The following is a 21323-nucleotide window of genomic DNA, read 5'->3' as shown; positions in this document are numbered from 1 at the left end:
GGGAACTGTGTCAAAAACTTTTGGCCATGTTAAGGTATGTGGTGTATACCATTTTGCCTATATCCATTGGTTTGATGACCTAGTCAAAAAAAATCCACCAGGTTGAATAAGCATGACCTGACTTTAATGAATCTAAATTGAGATGGGTACAGTCTTTGAAGGCAAGTCTTTCCATGGCTTTGCATATGAGGCTAGTCAGACTTATGGGTCGGTAATTGCCTGGGTTTGTGGAAGGTCCTCCCTTATGCAGGGGAATGACTGTAGCTGTTTTGCCAATCATTTGGTAGAAAACCTGTATGTAAATAGTGCTGCTAAGAGTATAGCTAAATACTGCTTCATCTATCCTACCTTTAAGTTTAACACTCTAATTCTACCTTCCCACTACACTTAACTTCTCCTTTACCTACCCCCCAAAAAAAAACTGAGCTGCATTGTTAAATATTTCTAACTGTATAATAATTTTCCTACATGCTAATGTTCCATTGTACTGCATTGTGCCTTTTTATAACATATTGTTTAGACAGCTTTCTGTATTTTTTCACTTGCTTTATAAGCAACTGTTTCCTTACAAAGTCATGTAATGTCCTTCATGCACCTTGGAGCTTTTCTCCCCAGGCCACCACTGAAAATGGGTCTCAAGCCCAGTGGACTTTCCCAGTCAACAAATATCAATAAATAAATACATGTTATTCAAGATGATTCCAAGGATATTGTCAAGAACCATCAATGTAGTATTTTTAGCTTTTGATAGTGCTTTTAGGACTTGGTCTTGTGTGACAGCTAGAGGTAAGCCAGTTTCAGGTATAGATTAAGATACAGATGGAGGAGAGAGAGGGGTAAAGTTAGAACTAAATTTACTGGTCAGTAGGTTTGCTATATCTTCAGCCTTAGTGTGGGTAACATCTTCTCAATCGGCTCAACGCACTACTGTGTTGTGGTTTTAAGATTACAAACATAACTAAACCATGTCTTACAACTGTCTTCGGCTTGGGTAGCTATTCTAGCCTCAAACTTAGCTTTGGTGGATTTTGTTAAGCTCCTGAGCTATTTGTTTATTTCAGTGACAAGGGCTCTGACATTCTGGGAACTACTCTTCTTACTTTTGGTCAAAATTCCTTCCCTTTTATTATAAAGTTTGTTGATATTAAGATTTCTAAACCACACGATAGTCACAAACAAAAGACTTTTAATTAAGCTTTCAGGTCTACACCCTTCATCAGCATACAAAATCACATTACATTAGTCACATTTAAATAGAGGAAACATTAAAATCACATGATCAAGCCAGCCATTCATACAAATACTATAATAAAACATGTAATTTGGTTTAAAAACATTTCTTAACATTTAAATAAATATTACATATAAAAACCTAGAATAAGACATATAAAACACATATGAATATATATCATATACAAGTGCATCGACACATTTAGTATAATATTATAAATTCTCTCTCTCTGTCGCTTAACTAAAACTGGTTTTAAACTCACTGTTCCATTAAGGCCTGGAAATTTATCAGCATGTAGTCGCACTATCCATTCATATTCCTTAAGTAGCAAAAAATTTTCAATATCACCACCTCTAATACCCAAATGTAAAACACATATACATCTAAATTTAAATGCATGTGTCTGAAAATCATGTAGATGCCTGTATAACCCATTTGTCTCTACCTTTCTTCTTATTTCTGATCTATGCTCTATTATTCTCTCTTTTAGTTTCCTAGTTGTTTTCCCTACGTAAAATGCACTACATAGGGTGCAGGTAGCTAGGTAAACTAATTTGGTTGAATTACAATCTGCTTTACAAAAAAAGTCAAAACATTCACCTGTTATAGGGTGCTGAAAACTATTATTGGTATTGTATATGTCTGAACAACAGACACAATTATAACATTTAGATGTATTCATTTTTGTTCGTACTGACAATGTTTCATTTTGAAAATCCTTATAACATAGCATCTGTTTGAGTGTCTGACCATTTCTAAAAGCATACTTTGGTGTTGGACCTAATAAATCTTTTAAATCTGGTTGCGCCATTAATATGACCCAATTTTTTTCGATAATCTTGCAAACATCATTTGTACTGGCATTATAGGTAGTAATAAATCTTAAAGCATTACAATCCCTTGTTCTATTCACTTCGACATCCATTGCCTGTCTATTTGTTCCATGGGTAAAGAGCCAAAAACTGGTTTATACGAATTTCTTCTACCTTGTACAACGTGCTCATAACTCATATTAACATCCTTTAATAGATACCCAGTTTTAATAAATTCTTCCATCATTTTCTTAATTTCTCTTAAAAAGACATCATCCTCACTAGTTAACCTACTTACTCTTATTAATTGTGACTTTAAAATACTTTTGTAAATATGTGCCGGATGCATACTAGCTGTATTCAGGTATCTTGCTGTATGTACCTCCTTTCTATGTACCATCGTTTGCAGTCCATCGGGTTTCCTATATAACCTTACATCTAAGAATACAATACTATCTGCTGAATAATTCATTTTAAACTTGAGAAAATCTGTTGTAGAATTTAAATACAAAAGAAAACTTTCCAATTCTGTTACCGTACCAGTCCACACAAAAAAACAATCGTCCACAAATCTACAATAACAGTCCAATAAATGTTTAAACTTATTTTTTGCATTCAAGATATATTGTTTTTCCCATAAATATAGGACCATATTGGCAAATGTGTTTGCTACAGATGTACCCATAGCTACTCCTGTTAATTGTTGGTAAGGTGCATTATCAAAAATAAAGATGTTTTTAGTCAAAACTAAATCTAACAGGAGACAAATATTCTCTATTTCACATACTTGTTGGATTGATTGCATTATTAACAAACTTCTTATTGCCTCAATCCCATAATAAATTGGAATCACCGTGAACAGTGATTCCATGTCAATCAGACAGGTGAATGTTTTGACTTTTTTTGTAAAGCAGATTGTAATTCAACCAAATTAGTTTACCTAGCTACCTGCACCCTATGTAGTGCATTTTATGTAGGGAAAACAACTAGGAAACTAAAAGACAGAATAATAGAGCATAGATCAGAAATAAGAAGAAAGGTAGAGACAAATGGGTTATACAGGCATCTACATGATTTTCAGACACATGCATTTAAATTTAGATGTATATGTGTTTTACATTTGGGTATTAGAGGTGGTGATATTGAAAATTTTTTGCTACTTAAGGAATATGAATGGATAGTGCGACTACAGGCTGATAAATTTCCAGGCCTTAATGGAACAGTGAGTTTAAAACCAGTTTTAGTTAAGAGACAGAGAGAGAATTTATAATATTATACTAAATGTGTAGAAGCACTTGTATATGATATATATTCATATGTATTTTATATGTCTTATTCTAGGTTTTTATATGTAATATTTATTTAAATGTTAAGAAATGTTTTTAAACCAAATTACATGCTTTATTATAGTATTTGTATGAATGGCTGGCTTGATCATGTGATTTTAATGTTTCCTCTATTTAAATGTGACTAATGTAATGTGATTTTGTATGCTGATGAAGGGTGTAGACCTGAAAGCTTCATTAAAAGTCTTTTGTTTGTGACTACCGTGTGGTTTGGACATTTAAGATATACAGAGCTTCTAGAGTATTTTTGCACTTGATATTAAGATTTCTACCATGTAGATTTGTTTCTGGGTTTGCCCTACACTTGCTCCTACATGGCACAGCTGCATCTCTGCAGTTGTTTACATGCTGGTATAGTGTGGTAGTGTACATTTTTGCATACTTAGTGGAGCATATAAAAATTCCGTTATCTTTTCCTGACCAACCCCCTAGAAAAAAAATTGAATTTTTTTCAGTGGGAACAGAGTGAAATTTCTGTTTCCCATCAAATATATTATGATTTTTAAAGTCTGATATTCCCAAGCCTGTAGCTGTTCCTCCTGTTTTATCTGCTTTAGAGGGAATGTTTTTCTCATAGCTTGTAGTTTACCTGATGGATCAACCACCTGTCTCCTGGAAATCTGACAGATATACAGGGTACCTCAGACTCAAATACTTGATGGATAATGTATTGATTACTTCTTCAGTAGACTTAGCTATGTGGGTTGTATGCTGCACTCTTATACAAAAGCCCAGATTGTGCCAGAACCTCTCAGGTTTCCTAAGAACAAGGGAAGGGAATTTGGGTCCAAAGTTGTGTTACTAAATGCATTTTCCATGATAAATAAATGGGGGGAAAATGCTAATGCTCTAAACTCAAGGTAGGCCTATGAAGACTCTCAATCTGAGCTGTGCCTGCAAGTATTATCTTCCCTCCCACTGGAACTCCTATTTCATCTTATGAAAGGTGTCCCCAAAGAAGAGATCCTCTAAAGGTGAAGCACAGAATAATGTATCCTCAGTGTCAGGCTCAGAGACAGGGTAAGTGAACTGGCTAATACAGGCCAGCTCATCTGCTTCTGAGTCTGGGGTATTCAAATCCTCCAACATTGTAGGTTTCATCCTTCGCCTTTTAGAGGACACCTCTGACACATTAGGGTTTCCAGTGCTGGCTGCTTAGATAGAAGGAAACTCAAAGTCCTCAGACAGTTAGAAAAGCTCCTGTAAAGAAGCAAGTTAAGGGTGGGGTGAGACGACAGGGAAAATACCATAGAATAAAGCAGCAATAACAGTAATACTGAAGAAAATAAAGACCCAGTTTATACAGGACAATATAGATTTTAATAGCTAAGAGACTGACAGAAAAGCTGTCCTTCATAACACTGTTGTATCTTTATGGAGGAAGTCAAATATTTGACAACGTAAATAAAACAATGACACTAAATCATGCTAACCAAAACACAAATAGTCTGATGCTAACATGGTCAGCTGGGATTAGTGATAATTTTGAAGAAGATAAGACTGCCCAAAGAGTGGCATATTTGATAATGAGGATTTATGAGGGAGCAGAAGCATGCCTCAAAGTAACACGGAAGGTAACAGTTGGGCTGAGGTTAAGCAGACGCACCAGGCAAGGATGCTTGTTGCCCCCCCCCCCCCCCCCCCCACTACTGTTTGCAAAATATACAGTGTGGTTAGCAAACAGAATAAGACTACCCTTTATAAAAGGGTATGAATGCTATGGAATACAGCAGAAAACAGTACTCTTTATAGATCATTTTATATTGTATGTCACAGTTCTAGACAGGGATACACAAAGGTTATTTCAGTTGTTGGCACAGTAAACAAAGATTGCAGGCTACAAAATAAATGAAAACAAGATGAAAACTGTACTGCATAACTATATTCTAACATATTGATTTAGTGCAGTTTTAAATGCTGTATTATATTGTGGGAGGGTTCAGAGCACGTAGTACTTGGGGATATGGCTAGAACCAGAAGTGATGCAGACAGGTAGGAGAACGTATGAGGAAACATTGAATAAAACATACAGAAAATAAGACAGTGGAAGGTGATGTTTATGGATCTATATACTAAAATGCAAGCAGTTAAGATGTTTCTGGTGCCATTCATACTATATGTAGGGAAGGTGCACTTATAGATTCTAAAAGGTAGATCTGGAGGAATTTATATGGGAGGGAAAGTGATCCAGGATAAAGTGGCAGAAGCCATTGCTCCAGTAAGTCAGGGGGACTAAGCCTCCCAGGTTTAGAGGAGTATTTTGAAACTACACAGATAAGCCTTGGTTATCATCTGAAACAGACTATTATCCAAAACTGAAAGAGAGAGTATTACAGCAAGGAGGATATGGGGAAGATCAAAGAAGTTTGGGTATGTGGAAACAAAGCATGAAGGTAGATAGAACCAGGGACATGGAATGGTATGCATAAGATTTACTGCTGAAAATAATTATGAAGCAGAGGCTTCAGGGTTGATTGAGGGAACTAACTCAGGTACTGGTTGGGATAAGTAAAGATGGTTTGAATGAGGCACACAGGGTGGCAGATGCATGGAGAGAAGAAATGATTCAGGATGTAGCAAACATATGGTGAGAAATATAAAGATAAAAGAATGGGAAGAAGCGAAGGAAGAATTCACTTTTTGTCACTTTGCAAAAGACAGATGAGTTTTTGTACAAGGGACTGCTGCATCAATGTAATCAGGAAATACTGGTGCTTGAAAGAAGGCAGGAAAAACGGAACTGACAGAGATGCTAGTGGCAGCCAGGACAAGCAATGCATGAAATAACTGGTTAATAAGAAAAGGGTACACAATTTTAGTGATATTAAACAGCAGGATGAATAGGCAGGAAAGGGATTAAATAGTCTGCTGTGGGGACAGCTCCAAGAGGTACTTCATTATCAAGAAAGTTTTGAATGTTTGAATGAAAGTAACTCCAAAAGTACTTCCACAACCCTAATAAGCTAAGCAAAATGTTTACCTTGAGTGAGACAACCTGCTGGAGGGGTGAATAGAGGTAAGTAGAAAGCTGGAAATTTTGGGAGTGTGAGGGATTAAAGGAAATGCAAGACTTGATTCAAAAAGGGAAGGTGGTGGAGCAAGAGAGAAACATAAGGTATTTATTAAAATAAAACTGGAAAACTAGGATCCAAACATAAAAGGTGTTAGGGGAAGATGAGATCAAATTTATGTTATTAATGACATCTATGGTTATGGTAAGATTTTACACAACTATTCTATGTCCTTCTATTCTCATGTTGCAGTATTCCAAACCCTTGGATGAGTACTAAAGCTCAAAGGGAAGAAGAGGGTGGAGGCTTGGAAATGTTTTCTAGGAATCCATGGAGGACTGCCCTGGCAAATCCTGCCTTAGATTTGAAAATATGGTCCAATCTGTAATGTTTGGTAAAGGTGTGGAGAGAGGTCCATGTTGCTGCTTCTAAATGGAATTTTGTGGAATGAGCCTTAATCTTGGATCCTACGGATTTCCCAAGGTATGAGTAGCAGAAGGAAATTGCCCTGGAGATCCAGACAGAAATGGTCTGCTTTGTCACTGCTTTCCCCAGAGCCCTGGGGTGAAAACAGACAAACAATTGGTCTGTTTTCCTGAAAGATTTTGTCGTGTCATGGTAAAATCCGAGTTGTCTGTGAACATCAAGGGAGTGTAACACTCTCTTCCCTGTCATTCTGTGGATGAGGGAAGAAGGTGGGGAGATGAATGGCTTGGTTTAAGGATAACTCATTCACCACTTTGGGCAAAGGGTTACTCTGTCCCTGTGGAAGGTGAGAAAAGGGGAAATAGTCATGAGTGCCTGTAGCTCAAACTCTTCTAGCTGATGTCAAGTCTACCAGGAGTACAGTTTTCCAAGTGCAGTGTGTGTCAGAGAGGCCTTAGAAGCTGGTTCAAAAGGGGCCACTGTGAGCTTCTCTAAAACACAGTTCAGGTCCCATGGTAGTGGAACGGGTTTCCTAGGGGTCCTGAGATGCAGCACTCCCTTTAGGAATAACTTTGCAGGCAATCAAGATGTCAAAGGGGGATCCAGAAGCAGACAAGATGAAATAGCAGTAAGGTGGGCCTTAACAGAGGAGTATGCCAACCCTGTCTGCAATAGTTCACACAGGTATGATAGTACCAAGGGGACATCACCCTGAAAGGGGTCTAATTGCCTTTGTAGACAACACTTGGAAAATCTTTTCTACTTAGACAAGTAAGATCTCCTGGCCTCCTGCAGGACTGTGAGCACGTCCGCACTGTAAATGTGTCTGTAAGGGATCAGAATTTTATCACCCACAGGGTAAGGTTCAACAACTGTAGGTAATGATGGACTGAGGATCCCTTGTCCTGTGTGAGAAGGTCCACTCTGTGGGGTAACTTGTGGTGATTGCTCCTGGCTAAATGCAGAAGGGGGAACCAAGGCTGTCTTGGCCAAAAGGGAGTCACCAACAAGATTCTTGGTTTGTCCTGCTGGATTTTCAGTAGGACTTTCTGAAGTTGTGGGAAGAGGGAATACAAATAGAAACATCCCCTTCCAGGAGACTGAAGAGGCGTCCATTGCCCTTGCCAAGGGACTGGGTAGCCTCGTGCTAAAATAATGGAAGTTATCTGTTTAGAGGGGAGGCAAACAGATCTGAGGTATACCCCATTTGTGGACTGTGTCCAAGAACACATCCCTGTGGAGCATCCATTCTTGGGACTGTGACATGGACCTGTTCAAGGTGTCTGCCAGGATGTTCTGAGCTGAAGGGATATATACTGCCTGCAGAGTGACCCCCTACTGGGTAGCAAGCTCCCAGACTTGGAGAGCTAGTCTGCATAGCAAGTAAGATTTTTTTCCCCTGTTTATTCACATGCCACAGAACTGTAGTGTTGTCTGTGAAAATTTTTAGGGGGCCCTGCTTGAGGATATGTTGGAAAGCTTTCAGGGCCATTAGAATTGCTCTCATCTCCCTGATACTGATATGCTCCTGTCTGATGGAGTTTGACCAAGTGCCCTGCACTCTTAGAGAGCCCATGGCCGCTCCCCATCTCAGATCTAAGGCATCTGTGTACAACTCCTGAAATGGCAAGGGAGCCTGTAAGGGGAGCCCTGGATTGAAGGTCACTTGATTCAACCACCTGAGGATGTCTTTCCTAAGACAAGGAAGGAAAGGGATTTTGTACTCCAGGGGATGAGAGCGTTGTGTCCATATAGACCTTAGGTATCACTGCAATGTTCTCATGTGAAGCCTTTCCAATGGCAACGTAGGAACAGTTGATGCCATGTGACCCAGAAGTCTGAGGTACTGCCTGGCAGTTAAGGCTGTGACTTGAAGGGCAGAGTGCAGGTACTGCTTTACACTTTTCACCTTTTGAGGTGGCAGAAAGGCCCTCATGACATCTGTCCTTATCCTGCATCCAAGGAATACGTGGTCTTGAGAGGGGTTTATCTTGAAACCCAGTGCTTGCAGGACTGATATCACTGTTTGTAATTGGCACTGCAAGGATTCTGAATATTTGGCCTGAATCAGTAGGTCATCCAGGTAAGGTAATATTTGAATCCCTTGAGTCCTGCAGTAGGCAATCACTGGTGCCAAGGACTTGGCAAGGCAGAGAACTGAAAGCATGAAAGCATGAGAAGCCCACCACGAAGTGTAAATATCTCCTTTAGTTGGGCCTTATGGAGATGTACAGGTAGGCATCCTTGATGTCCAAAGTGGCTAGAATTCTGTGAGATAAAATCAAAGGGAAAAGGGTCTGCAGAGTAAGCATTCAAAAGGTGGGCACTTGCAGGAAAAGACTAAGGTGGGAGAAATCTATGCTTGTTCTCCAGGGGACTATCCTTTCTTGGGACTAGGAAGAGTCTTGTGTAGAAACCCCTTCCCTTTTCTGACACAGGGACAGATTGGATTGTTCCTTGGACAATAAGACTGTCTATGACTGGTTGAAAAAGAGGGAGTTGTACGTCAGGTGGCTGAGGAATGCCCCTCAAGGAAGGTGTTGTGATCCAGGTCATAAAATATCCCTTTTCTATAATGGATAATACCCCACCTGTCTGAGGTAATGTGTTTCCAAACAGGAAGACAGTGAGAGAGCCTTAGGTAATAGCGGAATGGTATCGAGAGGTTGGCGCAGAGATGGCAGATAGTCACAGACTACCTGTCCTGAAACTGAAGCTTCTGAGCTGAGGTCTGAACAGATCTGGAAGGAGTCTGTTGCCTCCTAGTGCTCTTTCTGCTCCTGGAAAAAGAAGGAGGGATAGAATGTTTTCTTATAAATTGTGTTTTGGAGGGGTGATTCCTGTGGAATTTGGGGATAGGAGAAATAAACGAGTGCTTCAGGTCCTGTAACTCTTCCCCTTCTGTTGTAGAGTTTTGAATTACTCAGCCACCTTTGTCCTAAACAGGGAGGCCAGAGTTATTCAGAGACACATCCAACAGTTTTGTCCTAATGTCATCAGGTACGAGCTGTAACCTTAACCAGGAATATCTTCTCAAGGCAGAGGCAGATGAAGCAAATCTGGCAGAAGCTTCAGCAGCATCACAGCTGCATCTAATGGAATGTCTTGTGACCCGAGAAGACAGAGACAGGAGGCTGGATATCTGTGCCTTGGCAGTAGTCAGGGATCTCGGACAAAAGCTTAGTTGCTTGGCCTAACAGGGCTAAGGCATATTTTGACATATGAGTTTGATAATTTACTGCCCTGAATGCCAGGACAGCTGAGGTATAAACCTTTTTCCCAAGGCACTCCATGGCCTTACTGTTCTTATCTGTACAGAGAACTAAAGTGTAGGGAAACAGTTTTGAAGGCTTACCAGCTGAAACTGACAGTGTCGGGGTCTGCACACAGGGCACGTCAGAAATTTGGCCCAATCACTGACCTTGTAAAATCTGTCAGGCCTTCAAGGGGCAGGGGGCTGTAAATCAGGGTTCACACAGGCTGAATTAAAAGCATCCAAAAATGCTGGCAGGACTGGAGGGATAGCTGAAGCAGCAGAAGTGTCCATTTGCAGAAGTTCGTAATATCTTATTTTGTACCTCTGATATCTCAGGGCAATCCCACTTAACGGACTCCCTCATTTCGGAAATGGTCTCCCGAAGGTGAGGTCCTCATCTGGAGAGTCTGTCTCAGCAGAATCCTACTCTGGGGAGGCATAACCAAGGGGAGATGGGAACTGAGATACATAGGACAGACAGTCCTCTGAAGAGGAGTCAGAGGAATCTTCAGCTTCAGGTGGAGGAATATCTTGAGCCTGAGGCCTAGGGCTAAATAAGTGGGGAGCCACTGAGGAGGATGAGGGTGTAAGCAGGCCTAAGAGCCATAAAAGCACTGAAGAGACTCTGAGAAAAGGCCTGCCAGTCTGGCTGGCTCTCTGCAGGAGATGAAACGTGTTTTGACTTCTGTTTTCTTTTCAGGGAAGGTCTAGAGGGCGTAGGGCCCAAGGTAGGCTTAGGTACACCAAGTTCTGTAGCAGTGGAAGGATCTGTCTGGACGGCCGGTACAAGCTGGGGTTCCCCCTCACTGTCAGAAACCAATGTCTGCATTACCTCCAAGGACATGCCTTCCACTCTGGGTTCTGTGGCTTCCCCAACAGTACCTGCTATACCCATATCAGTGGTTTCCGAACATTCCTCCAGGCTCATATCAGCCACAGGACAGATGTCGGATGGAGGAGGTGCAGTAATGGATTTAGGCCTAGCAACTTTGGCCTTTTTCTTAGGTGGCGCGACAGGCTAAAAGGACAGCCCCTCCATAGCTAATGCTAAGCATTTAAGTCGCTGATTCTCCAAATAAATGTTGAGGGCATGTAAATGGCTACATAGCGTTTTAGGGACAAAGGCCTGGCAAATCGCACAAGTCTTGTGGTCATGTGTAGGCCCTAAACAGAAAAGACAAAGCTTGTGGGTGTTTTTATGGGGGATCTGACAACTGTACCTATACTTTCCCTTCCAGAATGACATGAACCTAAACAGGCATGCAGTGACCCAAATGAACAAAACGTCCCCAATGGGGCACTTATCTTTGAAAAGGACGATCCAACGGCCGGTACAACAGGAGCAGCTGATGTTCGACTGGTGGCAGAGATGTTTAGAGGTATGGCAGGTGCAGACATCATTTTAATGGCCCACATTCCCTTAACCAACATCAGACGTCCCACGTACCTAGCAGTGATTAGAAGCTTTTGTATATTGGCCTGTCCTTCGAGTAGCAAGACAGAATAACCCAAGGGTTTGGAATACTGCAACATGAGAATAGGACATCTGCACTAAAAAGAGCTATGGAAATACATTTTAGTGAAAAAATGTTAGAGTATATATTAAAAACAGCCTAGCAAGGTGGAAGAGACTCAGGGTCCACTTCAGCTAGGCAGGTTAGTGGGCACTGTTTTTCCCTTTAAAGTATTGTGTCTCATCATCTCTGTAGAAACTGCCTTCAAGGTTTTGATTCGCAGGTGGCTGACAAAGATTGCCATCTGGTCTCCAGAAACCTCTTCACAAACAAATTCTGACAGAAAACCAATCTCACCATTGCTAATTACAGACCAAGTAGCAGGAGCTACAGCCATCAGAGAAGCCAGCACCTCAATGTCTTTGGTCAGTGAGGACATGCGAACAGCTGAAAAGTATTGTGGCCTGCAAATTGGATGCTCAAAAAGATTTAGCTAAACCTAACTCCGATGTCGGGGGGCTTCAAAGGTTCCTCTCCAAGTTTGGTGTTACTGAACCTAGGGGAAGCCGCTGGCATCAGACAGACTGTCCTTGGTTTCCCAATATTTCTCATGTCTCTTCACATCTGTTTTTAAGACACTTGCACTCCAGAGAAAGGCATGTGGGGGATAGTGGCAGAATGGTACCAGATGCATTCTTTCCTCTTTTAAGTCTCTACACCTGGAGAAATTTCTCCATCCTCCCGATTTGTCCCTGGGATGAACTTGGCACAACGTGGACATACTTCAACATCATGTTCTGAGCAAAGGCAAAAATGACACTGAGAATGAAAATCTATGTGGGATTTGTTTTCAACAATCAACATAGTTATTTTTTCAATAACAGATTCTAACTCAGAGTTACTATCAGACATTAGAAACTACTGTAAAAACAGTTACAAAAAGTGTCAAAAGAAGTTTCCTTGTGGGGTACTTACCTGTAATCTGTAAACAATCCAACCAACAGAGTCAAGATGCTTAGAGTGCATGTAACCATAGTAATGCTGCAACAAGAAAGATCTGAAGATGGAATCAACTTGTGCCACTTTTACACCACAGATGATTTTGCATCTGAGAGGGGAAGGAGTCAGTCAAATCCACTGGGCAAACCTTTGAGCTACCTGCTGGCAGGATATCCCACAAATGAGAACTGTAACAGTAAATAATGCCATGAATAAGAAAGTACACACATCAGTAATTTTTATGGGAATCCGGTTTACAGACAGTCTATCACTAGGCGTTTATGGGTTTAAATTTAAGAGACAGAAAGAGTTCATCTCATTAAACAGCAGTAGGAGTTAAAGTGGGGAATACTGTATCACAAACCTTACCTGCCTGAAGTCTTCTGCATGAACTCTGTCAGGTGGGTAGCAACCATTAACAAATGTTGCCTTGCATTTTCAAGCTGCTGCTGCCACTGCTGCATTGTCTTACTCTGAGGAGAGACTGTTCTGCTGCTGAAAGGTCTTTTCTCAGGACTAGGTGACAAAGTGCGGAAGCGTTTTTGTGAGGTGAGGGCCCGTTCTTGCTCTTCAAGTTCTGCAAGGGTATGCTGTAGCTCTTTGATTCTTTGATTATCTCTCTGGTGTTGCAACTCCAGTTCTTGCTGTAGAAACAATGGAAAAATTAAATTACCTTCTAGCAAACAGAGTACACATCACTGGCAGAAAGAACAATTTAATAGCGTCATAAAAGGGCTGCATTTTCTACACTATTTTTTCAGGTAGCATAAAAATTTGAAAAATCGACTGAACATTGAACCTGATAACATAATGCAATTTACTGAATTAATTCAGTAAATTAATTTCGGTCCACAAACAACTGTTTCAGGATGTGCACTAAAACAATCATGACACAAAAGCATGTAGGTACACCTTATAAGACAAGAAGTACAAACAAACGGGAGATGAGGAAGAAGGCAGAAGACAAAGGGAAGTTCAGCAATTCTAATTTCAGTTTTCCAGCTTGCAAATCTTAAGTCCTGTATACAGGCAGTATACATAATACAATAATAAGGGAGAAAAAACAATGAGTACTAAGTCACAAATAGGTGCATATTGAAACATTAAATAAGAATGCAAATGAAGAAAGACAAGGAAATGAAGTAACATCCTGCACCTCACAAAGGTACAAAAAGCCACGCAAAGGGCCAAGTTTAGAGATAGTCTTCCTACCACTGTAGTGTATTTATGTATTCAGTTATTTATAATTTGTTAATCTGGGTACTGTACTAATGAAAAAGGGTGAAACACCGATGAAGACCTTCAGTAAATCGTAAAATGTTATAGCAAAACTAAAACAGCAGCATATATAAATACACAGTACTAAAAGTACAAATAGATAGATATTTTACATAATTATAAACTTTTAATACATTTTTAAAGTATTACTTTTAATTAATATATATTCAAACAGACTTTAGATGTTTTAAACACAGCTGACTTAAAAAGACTAGATAATGAAATTAAGACAAAAGTGAGGCTGGTAATTAATCGCAAATACAGCAGAATTAAGAAACTTAGAATTACAAGCTTTTTATGACACAATTGAGAACAGTAGTAGTATGTCACTATAGAGTAAGAGATAGAAATTAAGCAAAACATAAAAAAATACAGAGGTGAGTAAAGGGAAATAAGATAAATGTAAGGTGATTAAAACACCAACACCTGATCCTTTCTAAAACGTAACTAAGAAGTTTTAAATGGAAATCCTTGCAGACAGTAAAAACTGAGAGAGAGTAAACAATTTCCAAAGTTCAGGTCCAAAAGTTACAAAGGAGTAGTCACCAGACTTCCAGTGATTGTGCAATAATGATCAGATGTTTCCCTTGACTGCTCCCGGTTGTGAATGTCAGAAAAGTAGAATTCTGCAGTGGTTTAGTGGCTGAAGTGTCATAATTCTGGAGGAATTAATGCTCTGATATGGCCTCCTTGATGAAAATGTCAAGTAAATAAAAAGACAGCCAGTAAGCAAGCTATGGTCATCAAAATGCTTGGGCACAGTTATCGACCACATGGTGAGTGAAGAACAGGCTGAAATCCTTGGTTCAGAGTGCTAATGATCACCATGCTTCCACAGCACTACAAAGGGAACTGAAGCTGGACTTCAAGAAAGTACGAGAGAGAGAGAATGGATAATTTTACAACTCTAATGAACACAAGTGACAAGGAGATGGCCAACGTTGAACTCGTATGCAACAGCTACAGAACTTCAATCATCAGACGGTGACTTAAGGGATCAAAATGCTAGTCTTCAATCTGAACATGAAATGTTGAAAAAAAATAAAGTACCTTTTTTGAGTGTTCAGCACTACCACCTGCAGCCAGCCAGTCCCAGTTGGCCACACAGGATTAACCAATTCAAACAGTGGCATGTTTCCCATGGCAATTGCTATTCAGTTGGACTACTGGGGTAGGGCAGAAGATGAGTTTGCCATCCCTCCCCCCAGTTATAAGCACTAAATTAATGGCTCAAACAAGCAAAACAAATCCAGAGGATCAGAAAAAAAAAAAAAAAAAAACAACTGGCTGGAAATAACTGAAAGGAAAAATAAAACTTTTGTAGGCCCTTTTCAATTTTGTCAAGCCTAAGCAAAATGGAGCAGGATGACGGATTTCCACCCTACTTTATTTATACAGGCAAAAATGATAGTAGTTTTCAAGAATATATTCCAGTTAGCACTGTAAAAGCAGGCACAGACTGTTCCTTATTTATACTAACACATTTTTTTAGCTTGATATTAAACACACAGCCCTGTAAATGTGGTAAACATTTTTAGAACTTTTAACTTATTTAATACAGAGGGCAAACTGAGGGATTCCCCACTCCTTCAGAAGTTAGCCTACTCCTGGTTTCCTTCCATTCTTCTTCTTTTTCTTTCGGCTTTCCCTGGTTAGGGGTTGCCACAGCGGATCATCTGTCCGCTCATGATTGGCAGTGGAGTTTTACAGTGTCGAGTTGCCAGCCAACCTTCCACAGAAGGCACACACATGCACACACTCACACCTAGGGCCAATTTAGAGTGTCCAATCCACCTACTGCATGTCTTTGGGATGTGGGAGGAAACCGGAGCACCCAGTGGAAACCCACGTGACCAGAGGGAGGACATGCAGACACCGCACAGAAGGCACCCCAGCCGAGATAAGAGCAGCCTATGTAAATGAGGTGGCTGCTGCCATCCAACTTGTCAGGAACTACTGCTACTCTTTCGACTGGCTTGTTACCCACCTCTAATTGGCCATTACTACACGGAGAAGTGCAAACCTTTGAATTTCAAGCCACAAAGTACAAAATGCAAGAAAACCCCAGCCAGTCTAGAGCATTTACTGAGTAATAACTTAAACCTCCTCCACTTGTGGGCCATGGAATATATGCAAATAAACCCTTAAGAACATACCAGTGTTTCAGCTACTTGGCTTCTGAATGTCCATGACATTTTACTTTCTTGCAGTTATTACTGAATGGTTTGTATGTCTGACCTTTCTACCCTTTGGTTTAAATGTGCAGGGTACAGGAGAAAACTGAAGGCATGAAGAGGAATGGCAGTTTTTAAACAGAAACTTTAAACTTTTTATTTATTTAATTATTTTGCAAGTTTCTTTGAGTATCAGAAGGTGTTAGCTGTGAGACTGCAGCGGCAATGGTCACAACAACTGACTGCAACATTACAAAATGTGTGTGACCCGCATATGAGAAGGGACCCTTTTCCTAGCTGCAGAAAACAAACAAACTTTACCTGTGCTATCAAAACCTGTAAGAAGCAAAGACTACTTGGGGCCAAATGATCTAAGGTGCTTATCTAAACTTATCCAGGATTCCACATGAGCAGGCTGAACTTCTGTCCAGGCCCATTACCCAAGAATTCTTAGAAATTATGGCTGGAAACCATGATTACAAGAAGCAGAGAAAACTCTCCGCAATAACTGTACTCCCACAGAGGTGTGGAGACTACACAAAGACAAGTGTGTGTGCCCTGCATATTGAAATTATATGATAAAATAAATACAACCAGAAAAATTCCCCTATCCTGGAAAAATGGCACACGGACATCTTCCTTTAAGAGTATTTACATTTTGAATTGTGACTATAAAGTGTTTGACAGTAATGGCAGCCTGCATGGCATGTTAGCGTTCAGTCATAAGCTGTCTTCATTCAAGTTGGTTTGTCACAGGAACACAAACACTTGACAATATACCGAAGACAGACATTCCTATGCATTTAGCCCAGTACAAACAGGACTCTGACAAAGTGTAAGAGTATTATCTGACTACAGTTTTGTTGGCCATGAGATTAATCACAGTTTTGCTAATTAAAGGGAGATCAGGGACTATGCAGAGCTGCCCAAGTTTGTACTGCAGCCAGAGCAGTTAACGGCTTGGATAAAACAAATTAACATGCATGGTTACAGACTGGGGAATGAAATGTTTTTGATTTCATTTTTAATATAGCCAGAGATTGTTCTACTAGCTTTACTCAGAAGTCCAGACAGGTTTGGCAGACTTTTTTGGATATAACATTAAAGCAAGTATAAGGGTGGTAGCTGTGAATAATGCTTTGTTAGACAGTCTGAGGACACAGTACGGTTATTTTTGGTAATCTTCTCACCTGAAACACTCAGAAGTCTTGACAGGAGCTTCTTCACAGGTCATTGCAACAGTAAATTCTAAAATGTATACAGTCAAGTCAAAGTAAACTTTGTCATTCAGACTCCACAACAAGCGCAACTGAAGGAAATTACTACTCCAGGCTCTATGTGCAAACATCTAACATGGACAATTCACATTATTACATTTAGACATTCCTACTACAAAATATTCACTGTTTTACATCTTAACAGACATTTACTAAGCTAAAGAGACATGGTATTTATTGCACAGAATTCCCCAGCTACTTACTGCACAGGATTTTGTTGGCACTAGTCTAAGGAAACACGATATTTATTGCACAAAGATTTCACAACTGTTAGTACACAGGATGCTGTTTTAGCAGCAGTGGATATTGCACCTAAACAAGATTCTACTCTGTTAGATTGTTTTTGTGTATTTGTACATAGGTGTATTTGTTTTTTTTTTGTTGGAGGTATACCTTTGTGTTTTTATGTTTAATTGCTCCCCATTAGGGGGGCACCTGACATCTGGGGCAATAAAAACTGATGTAATGGCGTCTTGTGCATGTTTTATACCCCTGATGACCTGACGTCATGGAAGAAGGGACAGCAACCGACGTAGGACCCAAGACTTTGTTAATCAGGCCGACTGAGGGCAACCTGCAAGCAGATTACCCAAATGTAATTACTGCAACAGTGAAACACGAAGAACATCAGGGGCCGATAGATTCGCTCTTCTCAACCTTGGCAGAAAGAGTAGGCATTGCTGTGCTTTCTTGACAATGACATTTGTGTTCTCAGACCAAGACAAGTCTTCCAAGATGTGCACCCCAAGAAACTTGGTGTGTTTTACCCTTTCCACTCTTTCCCCATTGATTGTGAATGGGAAATGTTTCTTATGGTTTCTTCTGAAATCCACAATTACCTCCTTGGTCTTTATTCACATTGAGTATCAGACTGCTGTTACCACACCAAGTTATCAGTTCTCACCTCCTCTCTATCGTCTGTATTTCCTCCTCATTGCTGATGACACCCACAACTATGGTATCATATGCAAGCTCGATTATATGATTAGAGCTGTACTTGGCAGTGCAGTCATGAGTTAGCAGAGCGAACAGCAGAGGGCTTATAACACAGCCTTGAGATACACCAGTGCTGAAGGTGATACTACATGAGGTGTTTTTTCCTACACATACTGTTTGTGGCCTTTTAGTAAGGAAGTCCAGAATCCAACTGCACAATGGAGTGCTGACGCCTAGTTGAATTAGCTTTTCTTTCTGAAATCAATTTATAACATGCACACATAGCTGCTGTTGTTTTCCAGGTGGTCCAATGATAGAGTGCCAGTGAAATAGCATCTACTGTGGAATAATTTGGTTTGAATGCAATGGACAAAAGGCTAAAAGAGGACTTTAGAAGGTGGAATTTCTTAGGGCTAAGATTTGACTGGAGGGTACAAACATTACACTTGCTTGTGGTGCTACTAATGTATACCTTTCAAGCATTTCCAGTCAGTCTTGCAAACTTTTTTTTTTTTATATTTGTAAGGAATACAATAGAGAGATGCTATATAGGATACTAGGGTGTCATGGGAAAAGCTTACATCAAACTAAGTGGGAGGATTAAATGTCTCACAGCCTCAGCTATATTTTGAGGTAGCACAGATGAAGATAACATACTTGTTGAATATGAAGATTTGGTGTAGTTCTCAACTGCTTATCTCAGAAATCAAAGACAAACCCTGAAATAACTAGGATCAAAGGAAACACAAGGCAATTGAATTTTGTGACCATTTACACCCTGTTAGTAGCCACCCTCGGACTGAACATCTGCTTTTGAGGACGGCTAGACCAGTAAAGCCAGAGCTAAATTTCTAATACCGATTTAATCATCCAGTTCCCATCTAAAGGAAAATAATGCATCTTACTACTAAATTTGTAGTGGGGAAGGGGCTGTGTAATGAACTAATCCCTCCCATTTGTTTTATTTATCTGCTAGTGAAGATTTAGATCCCTTGTTCTGGGTATTGGTGATAATATGATTTGTAGAAAACGAGAGATCCTGGAATGCTGGGTCTCTACTGACTTGGAAAGTAAGTCATAGATCTCCCCCTGAAGATACTGAATTTGAAAGACCAGTGCTTCCAGTCTTTTCTGCTAGCTTAGGATTTTTAAGCCCACAATCTTCTTAGTTAGGAACCTTTAGGGTCTTTCTATTTGTTTGATATGTCTAGTGAGGTACATCCCAAATGGGGCTTGGCATTCAATGAGTGGTCTAATCAATGCTGAATATAATAGGACAATGACCTGGAAGATATAATCATGATGATCAGCTGCGTTAAGTAGAAGGAATTCCTGATCACTGTCATTACATGATGATCAAAAGACAGGGAAGTATCACCTGATGTATCAAGGTCTCTAACAACATTCTAATTTTAGAGTAGGATACTATTTATATCATATGTTGGCAGGAGGGATTGTTCACAAAATGCTACCTCTAGACAGATCACCAGGGACAATTTCTAAAATATTAGCACTATTAACTTGAGAAGTAGATAGAAAACAGAATGTGAATTCATGTGCATTTTCTTAAGTCAATAATTCTAATTATTGTCTAAATGCTGTCATTAAGTGTAATTACGACCTTTCCTCCCCAAATCACCAGTTTTTAGAGGAAGTACGAGGAAGCCAGTAACATTTGGAGTCAAAATCAGGATACAAAATGCAAAACTAATAATAACTGATAAACAGTTAACACAAATAAGTGATAATCAACTGGAATATGAGAGAGAGATGAATGGTGGCGATGTAATGAGAAAAGAAAAGCATCATCTTATGAAACAAAGCAGCCACTGCTGGGATTGAAATCATTAATTGAACAAAAAAATCAACCTTGATTGAAATTGCTGTTGCCAGTTGGATACAGCAAACTAAGGTTATCAAGATGAGGACAGTCTGAAGATGATGGTGAGTGTGTCAGATGAAATTAATCTTTGTGGAACAACTTTGAGGATCAGGTAAAAGAGGTCTTATACAAGTACGTATTATTAGACACACTGACACTGGAGTTTTAGGAGCTGCTACAGATGGGGATAACTTATTTAAGAAAAACTCCACCAGTGCTGGCTTACATGATATTACAACCAAGACAGTAAGTATTTCTACTAAAACAACTGGATAGTAAGGCAAGATAAAATCCCTGAAGGCATAATAAGCCACTGCAGGAATACCAACATTTATTAGACATTGAGATTATCGACTCTGTGTAGTCTTGGGTATGCAAAAGCCTAATTATGCAACTAATTCAACAAGGTTTAGGATCTTCACAAGGAAATGTTTGGGCAAATTGTTTTATCCACCACACAGTTTAACAATTGTGTCTCAAATGACAAATTTTAGATGTTGGAAATAAAATGAGGTTCGGGGGGGGAGTTAGGAACTGGTAGTATGGTAAAACTTGAAATTAGAGTATTTGAAAGATTTATTACAAGGAGTCCCACAGCATGAACACCTGTTACCGCATACATTGTTTCTATTGGAAATTTTTAAACAAATATAAACGACTAATCTTGAGAAAGTAGTAAAGTTTCTTAAAATGAAAGTTATAAAAAAATCATAAATTTGAAAAATGAAGGTGAAACTATGCATATGACATGTTCAGCTAAAGGATAAACTGAAAACTAGCAAGGTCAGATAGCTAAATGGACTAAATTTGTCAAAAGATAGGGTGGAAGACTGATGCAAACAGTTGTATATTGCATAATGTCTGGAGTTAAGAAGCTAAACAATGGTCACCTTCCAGTAAACTGATTGACAGGGCAAGAGATTATGCCTGCATGGTCTCATTAACATGTCTGTACATTTGTAAACAGATTTAAATTCATCTGAAAAGTTGAAAAATGTTTGTTTTATTTATACTGTACACGTTAGAAAATGAATGTTAGATGGTTTCACTGCATGTTTTTGGCTAATTTGTTGCAAATAGGTTAGGCAGATTACTTATCCACAGATATGTAAATAAATTCTGCACCCAAGTTTTCATCTAACTGTACTTCCAACACTGACATGTTTATTTACACAATAAAGAACAAACAGAATGGTTTTAAAGTGTTGATAAATGCTAGAGTACTACAGTATTATGGTTTT

At 39.6% G+C, this 21323-nt stretch overlaps 1 protein-coding gene across 1 annotated transcript in view; it reads right to left on the bottom strand.

Moving 5' to 3' along the window:
• PCNT (pericentrin) overlaps positions 1-21323 on the bottom strand; it is a gene marked incomplete in the record, with an annotated part of 2997294 nt that overhangs the window by 455553 nt on the left and 2520418 nt on the right. The window contains 1 exon segment of the mRNA XM_044060288.1: positions 12905-13179. Within this exon segment, the coding sequence (XP_043916223.1) occupies positions 12905-13179 (275 nt within the window).

This window comes from Protopterus annectens, chromosome 2.part0 (assembly GCF_019279795.1).
Source record: "Protopterus annectens isolate FY-2018-M chromosome 2.part0, PAN1.0, whole genome shotgun sequence".
Classification (NCBI taxonomy): Eukaryota; Metazoa; Chordata; order Ceratodontiformes; family Protopteridae; genus Protopterus; species Protopterus annectens.
This window is presented reverse-complemented; position numbering and strand designations above follow the sequence as displayed.